Genomic DNA, 12,225 nt, shown 5'->3' on the forward strand with positions numbered 1-12,225 from the left:
AAAAAGAAGGAACTCTTACCATTTGCAACGGCATGGATGGAACTGGAGAGCATTATGCTAAGTGAAATAAGCCAGTCAATGAAGGAAAAATACCACATGATCTCACTCATTCATGGATAATAAAGACCATTATAAACTACGAACAATAATAGATACAGAGGCAGAGCTGCCTCAAACAGATTGTCAAACTGCAGCGGGAAGGCTGGGGAGGGTTGGGAGGCAGGAGAGAGGGGGTAAGAGATCAACTGAAGGACTTGTATGCATGCATATAAGCATAACCAATGGACATAAGAGGAGGCCAAGGGATTGTTAAGGGTGGGGAAAAAAAAGGACACATATGTAATACCCTTTGTAATACTTTAAGCAATAAAACAAACAAACAAAAAAAAACCTTAAGTCACATCATTTAAAAAATAAAAATGGGGGAATTTGCCGGAAGCTGGTCATCCTTGCTGCTTGACACAGTCGCTGCAGGGAAGAAACATCTGTGCAGCATATGTTTCAAGGGACCTGGCATATATGACATACTGTTATTAATATGATTGCTCCTCTTCTTGGCGCTATGTGTTTAAACCAAGGTCACCTCTCTGAGAAAGGTTGTTTTCCCAGGTAGGGATTTTCCCCCTGAAGTTAGGGAGGGAATAAAACCCCTTAACTAAGTGCCAGGCGGGTAGTTAATCACTTTAACTACGAACAATCACACTTAAGCTACATAATCTTTACTCCCTGGAATGGAGATAAGAAACGCCCTAACCTTTGGAATAGAAATTGATAGGATTACAATCAACTGGTATAAATACAGATGTAACAAAACAATAATACACAGAACCTAGCTGGAGATCCTGGCTAGAACGTGGCTAGAGAACCTGACTAGGCTGCTGATCAACTGAACGCTGTCTTCGAGTCCGTCTTCGTGTCATTCCTTCTTCGCCGACTCCGTCCACACCTTTGGGAACCCCTGGACCTGCTGGGGCTGGACCCCAACAGGGAAGCACATCAGAGCACATCACTGACAGCCAAGCCCCACAGCAGCTCAGCGTTGGGCCAGGATCATCCAGCGTGAACGTCTGTGTCCGTGAGGAGAATGGCATCTCAAGACGAACCAGCCAGGAACGGTCCCTGGGCAGGAGACTTCAAGCTTAGAATTCGAGGAGGACCCATCAACCAGGAGGGAGAGGAGGCGGAGAAGGTCGGCTTCCCCAGCCCTGGACTCATCTCATTGAACAAGGGCAGCCGCAGGCTTGGGAAGGCGGAGCTGCAGGGCATCTATTGGTCTTTCTGGTCGTGGCTGCAGCCAGACAGGCACAGTAAGCTAGAGATGATTGTCCAACTGTCAGTGGAGCAGTTCCTGCTCAACAGGCCCAGCAGCGAGAGGGCCGCGTGGCAGGAGAAGTGGGAGTCGAGTGGCAGAGACCTGGAGGCATTCATGGAGCACCTGGAGGATGAGGACCTGAGGCCCCCCAGAATGATACATTTCAGCCTGGGGGGGCAGGACGCCCTGTTCTCGGAAAACATGCCCATAGGACAGGTCCTGGCCCACCTCCAGGAGCAGTGCTCAGCAGCAGCCGCCAAGGCGCTCACCCGGGGGACACCCTCCCCGCCTCCCCCAGAGACACCCCCACCAGCAGCACCAGGAGATGCAGATGAAGATGGCGACAACCTTTCCAGTCCAGACCACCAACCCCTGGAGGAAGAGAGCCCTCAGGGCCCCGCAGAGAGCGAGGTGTCCGGGGAGAGTCCACGCAGCTCTGGTTCAGCAAGTCCGGGCGCTCCCACTGCCCAGGAAGAGCCTCCCCGAGAGGAGGCACCCCAGGAGGTGGGGGGCGCCCGGAAGCTGTACCGGTGCGACCAGTGTCCCCAGGTCTTCAAGTACCTCTGTCGGTTCCAGCTGCACCAGAGGAGGCACAACAACGAGAGGCCCTTCCTTTGTGCCACGTGCGGCAAAGGCTTCTTCCAGGCCTCAGACCTGCGCGTGCACGAGCTGATCCACTCGAAGGAGAAGCCCTTCCGCTGTGGCCGTTGCGACCGCGCTTTCAGCCACCGGACCAACCTGCAGGCGCACGAGCGCATCCACACGGGCGCCAAGCCCTACACGTGCGCTCAGTGCGGGAGGACCTACCGCCAGTCCTCCACCTACCACCGCCACCTGCGGATGCACCAGGGACAGGCCAACTAATCTGGGGCCTCGCGCGCCAGCTCCTCTCTGAAGTGATACTCCTGTTCGGAACGGCAAAAAACTTTTTCTCTTTTTGGTGTTGGTTAAAAGGGAACATAAGACATTTAAAGAGGAGAAACCAAGATGGTGGCATAGGTAAACATGGGAGTTTGCTGCCTCAAACAACCACTTCAAAAATACAACTAAAAGATGGAACGGACATCATCCAGAACCACAAGAAAGCTGGCTGAGTGGAAGTTCTACAACTAGGAGGAAAGAGAAAAGCATACCGAGGCTCAGAGGAGGCGCAGTGCTGAAGTAAAATACTAAGGTTCGGAGTGCATGCGGAGCGGGCTGGAGGCTGAGGGCGCGGTTGTCGTTTTCAATCAGGAGGGAGTCTCAGGCTCTGAGCTCCAGTTCCGGGCGAGTCTCTAAGGACCCACACTCATACGGGAGAAGTGGGACTGTCTGGCATCGCTCAGAACCCTAGGGCAGCTTTCTCTCCGTGGGGCTTGCAGCGACTACTGGGACACTGAGAAGCAGAGCCTCTGAGGGCAAGACTGAGAGCAGCCATAATTGCTAATCCCGCCCTGTTGATCCCATGGGACCTGCCCCGCCCAAGCCCTGCAGGGAGGCTTTTGCTGGATAGCCTCAGGCAAAGGCTAGATTAGCACCTCCCTAGAGATCCAGGAGCCAGGAAGCCCAGAGGTCAGAGTGGGACCATCCAGCTTGCAGCTCCGTGGAACCATAAAAGACACACTCAGGGGGCAGACTCAGTGAGCACCAAAGCCCCATCGAAGCAAGTCTAGCCCCAGAGGGGTGTCTCCAGCACAGAAGTTCTCCCACCACAGACACAGCTGATTCCCACAGCCAATTGGCCTGGAGGTCAATTCCTCACAGTGATAACTACAACAATCAAGGCTTAACCACAACAAGACTGTGCACAAAGCCCACAAGGGGGTGCACCAAGAGTGTCTACCTCAGGTAATTGGGACACTTAGCACAGAAAGGCACTCTATCGACACAGCGAAGCATAAAAAATGCCGAGACAAAGAAACAGGACACAAACGACAGAATTGGAGGAAAGCAAACTGCTGGATATAGAGTTCAAAACCACACTTTTAAGATCTTTAAAGAACTGTCTAGAAGCCGCCGATAAATGTAGTGAGATCTTCAAGAAGACTGGTGAAACCCTCGATGTTGTGATAAAGAACCAACTAGAAATTAAGCATACACTGACTGAAATAAAGAATATTATACAGACTCCCAACAGCAGACCAGAGGATCACAAGAATCAAGTCAAAGATTTGAAATACGAAAAAGCAAAAAACACCCAACCGGAAAAGCAAAATGAAAAAAGAATCCAAAAATACGAAGATAGTGTCAGGAGCCTCTGGGACAGCTTCAAGCGTAGCAACATCCGAATTATAGGGGTGCCAGAAGAAGAGAGAGAGCAAGATATTGAAAACCTATTTGAAGAAATAATGACAGAAAACTTCCCCTACCTGGTGAAAGAAATAGACTTCCAAGTCCAAGAAGCGCATAGGACCCCAAACAAAAGGAATCCAAAGAGGACCACACCAAGACACATCATAATTAAAATGCCAAGAGCAAAAGACAAAGAGAGAATCTTAAAAGCAGCAAGAGAAAGAAAATCAGTTACCTACAAAGGAGTACCCATACGACTGTCAGCTGATTTCTCAACAGAAACTTTGCAGGCCAGAAGGGAGTGGCAAGAAATATTCAAAGTGATGAATACCAAGAACCTACAACCAAGATTACTTTATCCAGCAAAGCTATCATTCAGAAGTGAAGGCCAGATAAAGAGCTTCACAGATAAGAAAAAGCTAAAGGAGTTCATCACCACCAAACCAGTATTATATGAAATGCTGAAAGGTATCCTGTAAGAAGAGGAAGAAGAAGAAAAAGGTAAAGATACAAATTATGAACAACAAATACACATCTATCAACAAGTGAATCTAAAAATCAAATGAATAAATAATCTGATGAACAGTATGAACTGGTGATTGTAATAGAATCAGGGACATAGAATGGGAATGGACTGACTATTCTTGGGGGGGGGATGTGGGAGGTGAGGGAAGAGATTGGACAATAATCGTGCACCTATGGATTAGGACACTGGGTGGGGAGTGAGGGCGGTGGGTGGGGTGGGAATTGGGTGGAGGGGAGTTATGGTGGGAAAAAAGAGTAACTAATGTAATAATCTGAACAATAAAGATTTAATTTTTTTAAAAAAAAGACATTTAAATAAAAATTTCCGAAAAAAAATAAATAAAAATAAAAACAAGCAAAAAGTCCATCAACTGATGAATTATTCATCAAAATGTGGTATATTCATACAATGAAATATTATTTTTAAAATATATTTTTATTAATTTCAGAGAGTAAAGGAGAGGTAGAGAGCGACAGAAACATTAATGATGAAAGGGAAGCATTGATTGGTTGCCTCCTGTACTCCCCCCTACTGGGGATCGAGTTCACAACCCAGGCATGTGCCCTGACCAGGAATCAAACCGTGACCTCCTGGTTCATAGGTTGAAACTCAAGCACTGAGCCACACTGGCCAGGTTGGAATATTATCCTATCTTCTAATCTAATAAAAGAGAAACATGCTAATTAGCGTACGACCGCTACCCTTTTCATTGGCTAATCAGGGCGATATGCAAATTAACTGCCAACTAAGATGGCAGTTAACCGCCAACAAAGATGGCGGTTAATTTGCATATGTAGGCACAATGCAGGGAGGCGAAAGGGAAAGCAGGAAGAAGCCCCCTGCCACTGACAGTGATCGGAAACCCAGGGAGGAGCTAAGAGCCCCCCAGCCACAATCGGAGAATTGGGTGCCTTTGCCACCCTGGCAGTGATAGCGGGAAGTAGGGGTGGAGCTAGCGATGAGAGCTGGGCACAGGCAAAGCTGGCAGTCCCGGGAGCTAGGGGTCCCTTGCCTGGGCCTAAAGCGGAGCCCATGCGATCGCAGGGCCGCTGCTGCTGCGGGTCCCCGCTGCCCAGGCCGGACACCTCGGCCAGAGGCGTTAGGCCTGGGCAGGGGCGGAGCCTGCAACCACGGGGAGCTGGGGGGGTCCCCTGCCCAGGCCTAATGCCTTGGCCAGAGGCATTAGGTCTAGGCAGGGGCAGAACGGGAGATCGTGGGGAGCTGGAGTTCCCCTGCCCAGGCCTAATGCCTTGGCCAGAGGCATTAGGTCTAGGCAGGGGTGGAGCCTGCAACCATGGGGAGCTGGGGGTCCCCTGCCCAGGCCTAAGGCCTCGGCCAGAGGCGTTAGGCATGGGCAGGGGCAGAGTCAGCAATCGTGAGCAGCTGGGGGTCCTCTGCCCAGGCCTAACGCCTTGGCCAGAGGCATTAGGTCTAGGCAGGGGCAGAGCGGGAGATCGCGGGGAGCTGGGGGTCTCCTACCCAGGACTAATGCCTCCACCAGAGGCCTTAGGCCTTGGCAGGGGCGGTGCCAGAGATCGTGGGTAGCAGGGGCGGAGCTGGGAATGGTGGGAGCTGGGGATCCCCTGCCCAGGCCTGACACCTCTGCTGGAGGCCTCAGGCCTGGGCAAGGGACTGATCCGGTGATCGGTGATCAGAGGGTGATGAGGGTCAACTCCTCTGGCGGAGGCATCAGGCCTGGGCGGAGGGCGGAGCCAGCAATCTGAGGGAGCTGGAGGTCCCCTGCCCAGGCCTGATGCCTAGGCCAGAGGCATCAGGCGTGGGTGGGGGACGGAGCCAGTGATTGGGGGGATATGAGGGTCCCCTTGCCCAGGCCTGAAGCCTGGGTCAGAGGCGTCAGGCTTGGGCAAGGGGTGGAGCAAGCGATCAGAGGGAGATGGGGGTCCCCTGTCCAGGCATGATTCCTGGGCCAGAGGCATCAGGCCTGGCCGGGGGTCAGAGCCAGTGATCCGGGGGAGATGGAGGTCCCCTGTCCAGGCCTGAATCCTGGGCCAGAGGCATCAGGCCTGGGCCAGGGGTGGAGCCAGCAATAGGAGGGGTCTGGGGGTCCCCTGCCCAGGCCTGACGCCTGGGCCAGAGGCATCAGGCCTGGGTGGGGGGCAGAACCAGTGAGTGGGGGGAAATGAGGGTCCTTTGCCCAGGCCTGATGCCTCTGCCAGAGGCATCAGGCCTGGACAAGGGGCCGATCCTGCGATTGGAGGGTGATGGGGGTCAACGCCTGAGGGCTCCCAGTATGTGAGAGGGGGCAGGCTGGGCTGAGGGACACTCCCTCCCCCCACCCAGTGCACGAATTTCGTGCACCAGGCCCCTAGTTCTATATAAAAAAAGGCTAATATGCAAATCGACCAAACAGCAGAAAAAAACGGCAGAACAACCAGTCACTATGACATGCACTGACCACCAGGGGGCAGACGCTCATCGCAGGAGTTGCCCCCTGGTGGTCATTGCACTCCTACAGGGGGAGCCCCACTCAGCCAGAAGCCAGGCTCAAAGCTGGCAAGCACAGTGGATATGGCGGGAGCCTCTGCAGCAGCGCTAAGGACCCCTTGGAGGTCCTGGACTGTGAGAGGGCACAAACTGGGCTGAGGGAGCCCCCTCCCCACCCCGCCATCCAGTGCACGAATGTCGTGCACCGGGCCTCTAGTTTTGCTATAAAAGAAATGAAGTGCTGATATATGCTATAACATGAATAAACCTTGAAAACATTTAAGTGAAAGAAGTCAGACACAAAAAGCTACATACTGTATCATTCCAGTAACATCAAAAGTTCAAAATGGTCATCTATAGAGACAGAAAGATTAGTGTTTGCCTAGGGCTGGGAAAGAGAGGTGGGAATGGGCAGTGACAGCTAATGGGTACGGTTCGTTTTTTGAGGCAAAGAAAATGGTTCTTTTAAATTAGAATGTAATGATGGTTGTAAACCATTGAGTTACATACTTTAAATGAGTGAAATGTATGATATGTGAAGTATATCTCAACAAAGCTGTTAAAAAAATGGAAAAAATAAAAAAAGTATTTAGGTCTTAGCAAATTGCTGAGTTCTAATAGGTCTGGTAACTTAACATGAAAAGTCAAACCAAGCAAGTCCCTTGGTCTGAATCTCTAGCGAAGGAAGGATTCTCTAAATTTTGTTCTAATTCCTGGGCTCAGCAGAATCAGTCCAAACCTCTATTTTTAAATCTGCCATAAATGTATTGCTTCTTTAATTCCTGGGTGAAGAGGGCTAATTTCCTAAATGTCTGTTCATTGAGGGGGAAATTCCTGACAGCATACCTAGGCAACTTATTTCTCTTTTGCTTTGATTTCATCATATCTAAAATGGCAACAATAATACCGTATTTTTCCATATATAAGATGCTATTTTTTTCTAAAATCATTAGACTGAAAATTGAGGGGTGTCTTATACATAGAAGTAAGCTGAGGAGGGAGCTGCACAGGTGCGTAGCTGCCCATACCTTGTCAAACAGGCTTCTTCCAATCATGAGCCTTATTGTTACTGATGTCAGCTGATGCCATAATTGGAGGTGGAGATGGAGGTGAAGGTGGAGGTGGAGATTGAGCAGATGCAACAGGGACCAGAGCATTCTGAGCCCATAAAGATGCCAAAAAAATAAAAAGATAAATACCGGTAAGCAATTGTCTTACTCTGCAAAATTCAAACTGAATGTAATCAGCTATGCAAAAGAGCATGGAAATAGAGCTGCAGAGAGACAATTTGGACCTCCTCCCACTGAGTGTATGACCAGACAGTGGAGAAAACAGGAAGAACAACTCCTTAAGATGCCAAAAAAGAAGAAGGCCTTAAGAGGAAAACCAGCAAAATGGGTAAACTTGGAGCAGAGGCTTGGGCTTGGATTATGGAGCAGTGCCAGAGTGGCTTATGTGTGTCAACCAAGCTTATTCAATGTCAGGCAAGAATGTTTGCAAGCAAAATAAACATTGCTGATTTTATAGGAAAGGCAAAATGGTGCTTCAATTTCATGAAGGGAGAAGGGTTGGCCATGAGAACACGAACAAAGTTAGCTCAGAAAATGCCACCAGTTTATGAGGATGATCTCACATATATAGACATGACTCAGAAGACAGCAGTGATACAGTAGAAGTTGAAGAAATTTATATGTCTGGAACTAATAGTGATGAAGGAGAAGTGATGCAACAGAGGCTGAATAAAGTGATATGCTGCACAATATCATAGTACTGGTATGTAAACATTACCTGTGGTAATTACTAAACAAAAATGTGTTCTGTTTTATGTTTAAAATATTGATTCCTTAATTTTGGGTTGGAAAAGTCGGGGGGGGGGGGCGGTTTATACAGGGAAAAGTACAGTAAATAGCATTCCTATTTGCTTCTGTAGGGGACGAAAACATTTTATTCTACCCTTTTGGGTACTTTTGACTGGTCTATTAAGTTGACATAACACAAATGAACAGGAGAAAAACATATTTAATTTTGTATGTATGGGAGCCTCACCCCCAAGGAAGTTAATGAATGTGCAGAGTGTGCTCACTGCCTGATGTTAATCTATCAGTTTAGGAAAGCATTGTTCTTTCTGGTCAATCTAGGTGACCACCCACCCTATGGTTTTACTAGGAAGCCCCTTAAAAAAGAGACCCTGTCCTGGGAGGGGTTTGGATTCCTCCCAGCCCAACCACCACTGGGAGCAACTGCCTTGCCCATGTTTGTAAGTTTCTCCTATTAAAGTTCTTAGGAATTTGACTAAGGCGAAATGTCAGTTCTCCCGAACTGACCCTGAATTTAGACTTCTGGGGCTTTCCCCCAGTGCCTCCCTTACTATCTATAATCACAAGGCTACTATGTCAATGTCTCCATCAGCATTGCTGTACTTTTCCTGGACTGTCCTGCCCAAACAAATGGTTTGATTGTTCATTACAGGAATTTCCCAACAATTTTTCAGTGGAAAACATTGACAGCCTGTACACGCAATTCTTTGAATCATACTGACTAGGAAGAGAAGTAGCTCACATTGATGTAGACTGCTTTTGCCGAACACACTAAATCAAGACTTCCTACTGAAGGAGAATATAGGGGGCAGCCTGGGGGGTGGGGCGGGGGAGAGAAGGGGGTTAGCAATCTGAATCCTTGCCAGTAACCAGTATCCTACTGCACATTCTTGTTGGCCTATAATTAAGTCACTGCCCCTGCCTTACGCAATAATCTGTTTTCCTAAATACTCCCAGTTTACAAGGGCCACAAACCCAGAATTTAACAGCTTAGCCAGAGAGCAGGTCCCTGGCACCACCCATGCCAGGTCTTTGGCTGTAATCTTACGTCCCCATTCTAACTTAGGTAGGGCTGCAAAAGCCCGGGAGTTAGGAAACAAAGAATTTTAGGAATATATATAAGGAGTAATCTCCTTGTATAAGATGCTCAGGCTTTGGATCTTTGAATCCCCTGAGCCAGCAGCGCTGCTTTGAATAAAGGTGTCTCTCTTTTTTTTTTTTTTTTTTTTCGTGAATCTCCGAGTACTCATTGTGTATTTTCTGGTCGCCTGGTAAATTCTGCAACACTATGTTATCTAAACATTAGACCTTTTTTTCTCTTCTTTCTTTCCTTTACTCTGGCATTGGCCTGGAAAGATAATGCCTTCGTCCATATCTCCCAGGCCATTGCTAAGTGGGGTAACCTCTGGAATTTAGAACAACTTTTTTCTTTCTAGCTAGCAGAAAACCTAACTGACCCCTACTTTGAATGGGACCAGTTAGGTTTTCTGATAGGATTTATCCTTGTTTGTAGTGTTTATCATTATTCTCCTTGGGCCTATGAGTGCCTAGCTGGCTGGCACACAGCTGGACAATGACTTTGATTATCTGATTGTGCTCAAAACTGTTCTAGAAAGGCCTACAAGGAGGCATTCGTGATTCAGGAATCACTTCCTTTGGGAAGGCCATATTCTCCTGGTTAGGAATAGAAACAAATGGGAATATGATCTAAAACCCCTTCTTAATTCTTGGAGACATTAATATTACAGATTTTGTTGCTAAGGCATTATCTGTCCAGATCTTTAGACTCTCTGACTAAAGTTGTTCTTGATAATAGAACAGTCTTGGTTATCTGTAGCTGAGCAAGGAGGTATCTGTGCTATGGCCACCACCACCTGTTTTACCTGGATCAACACTTTGGGAGAAGTTGAAACTCAGTGATAAGAGTTCACTTAGAAAGACAGTTGGCTTAAAAGGATGGCTCCTTCAAGGGGTCTCTCTTTGTTTGGGTTTTGGGGACTATGGAGGCTTTTATTTAGCTCCAGACGGTTGCTGTCATTTGGCCGTGCATGAAATGTTTCAAGATGATCAAGGTGTTTAAAAGGCCAAAATGGGATTTTCATGTGAAATCTAATTTTTAAAATGTTGGAAAAACTGAAGTCCAAACGAAACATTTCTGCATGCTGGATTCAGCCAGAGATTGCTATTTCCTGGCTCCTACATTAAAACATTTGAATCATGAAACAAAAACAAAAACATTTGAATCATGGAAAAAATTAGATCATATTTGTGTTTCAGAAATTAAGGGAGAGATGCAATAGAGTAGTAAGTAGTGAAACCAGACAATCAATGGGTTTGTACTGCCTGTCACTACTTGAGCCAATTAAGCAGAGACAGGGTTGAATCATATGTGAGTGTTTATTCCAATAATGCCGGCAGCATGGGAGAGCAGCAGGTCATCCACAAAAATCTGCTCTGCAGCCCCCATAAGCCAGCTGCTTATACAGGGTAAAAATCAATGGGAAAATATCCTCGGGTGAGGGAAAGGAAGGAAGGAAGGAAGGAAGGAAGGAAGGAAGGAAGGAAGGAAGGAGGGAGGGAGGGAGGGAGGGAGGGAGGGAGGGAGGGAGGGAGGGAGGGAGGGAGGGAGGAAGGAAGGAAGGAAGAAAGGAAAAGAATTTTGACCCGGCTGGGAGTTGTCTGCCCTCAGTACCTGGGAGTCAACCTTGGAGTGTGGTCCATTCTCATTCAAGAATTGCCTATTGCCCTGACCGGTTTGGCTTAGTGGATGGAGCGTCGGCCTGTGGACTCAAGGGTCCCGGGTTCGATTCCAGTCAAGGGCATGTACCTTGGTTGTGGGCACATCCCCAGTGGGAGGTGTGCAGGAGGCAGCTGATCGATGTTTCTCTCTCATCGATGTTTCTGACTCTCTATCCCTCTCCCTTCCTCTCTGTAAAAAATCAATAAAATATATTTTTTAAAAAAAGAATTGCCTATTATCATGGAAAGATTAACAACCTTGTTGCCTGAACAATGGAGCCCCACCATAGCCTGCATTGCCTACTTCCCCATGCCTGTAATTCCTACTTATCCATATAATCCTTGTTTTACCCTATGTAAGCAGCTGATTTAGGGGATGATGCAGAGCAGATTTCTGTGGATGATGTGCTGGTCTCCCATACTGCCAGCAGTATTGGAGCAAAGGCTCATGTGATTCAACCGTCTCTGCTTAACTCAGGTAGTGACAGGCAGCACGGACCCACTGATTGTCCAATTACATATTCTGGCGACCACGAAAGGATGTAAGCAAGAGACTCCTCTGGGGTGAGTACCGGGGATCCCGCTTGCTGCCTGGACTGGGGGTTCCTGGGGCTGAGGCCTGGACTCTTTATTTGCAGCGCTGCCAGGAATTTTCCTGTTTTGAGTTCCAGCTGTAGCCTCAGCAATTCTCCACGTATCACCTGAGACTGAAGTTGATTCAAGCGTTTTTGTAGGAGGAATCAAGGGTGTTTGTATGGCACGAGAAGTACTTGCTGCCTCCTGTCTGCGCTTCCTTGTAAGGAAGTATGTTCTGTGTATGGCAGTAGTGTGTGTGGCATGGGAGGCATTTTATTGCCTGTCCTCCGGGTGAGCCTGATCAGCTCCGGGTGGCAAGGGACCTCCAGTGGTCCTTGCTTGGTCTCCAAGTCTTTAATCTGATCCACTCTGGGACGAGAGACATTGCTCTGCTTTGGTTGGTTTTAAACACAGGGCATTCTGAGATTTCTGTGGCTGGACAGACAAGGAGCATGGTGTGAAGCTCTTGTCTTTGGGTTGTACGCACCCATAAATATTGTACGCTAGAGGCCCGATGCATGAAATCCATGCAAGAGTAG

General features: G+C 48.2%; 2 protein-coding genes across 2 annotated transcripts in view; one reads left to right on the forward strand and one right to left on the reverse strand.

The window, feature by feature from the left end:
- The window catches only part of FEZ1 (fasciculation and elongation protein zeta 1), a 74,553-nt gene that overhangs the window by 56,253 nt on the left and 6,075 nt on the right, over positions 1–12,225 (reverse strand). The gene's annotated exons all lie outside the window — the stretch shown is intronic.
- On the forward strand, positions 1,085–6,160 carry LOC138998099 (zinc finger and SCAN domain-containing protein 4-like). Its single transcript, XM_070400157.1, has 3 exons — positions 1,085–2,160; positions 3,948–3,964; positions 6,105–6,160. The coding sequence occupies exons 1-3, from the start codon at positions 1,085–1,087 to the stop codon at positions 6,158–6,160; spliced, it is 1,149 nt and encodes a 382-aa protein (XP_070256258.1).

This window comes from Myotis yumanensis, unplaced genomic scaffold (genome assembly GCF_028538775.1).
Source record: "Myotis yumanensis isolate MYYU_CA2020_CCGP unplaced genomic scaffold, mMyoYum1.0.hap1 SCAF_19, whole genome shotgun sequence".
Classification (NCBI taxonomy): domain Eukaryota; kingdom Metazoa; phylum Chordata; class Mammalia; order Chiroptera; family Vespertilionidae; genus Myotis; species Myotis yumanensis.

Coding starts and splice junctions, on each gene's coding strand:
- LOC138998099 (XM_070400157.1), top strand. CDS start 1,085: ATGGCATCTCAAGACGAACCAGCCAGGAACGGTCCCTGGGCAGGAGAC.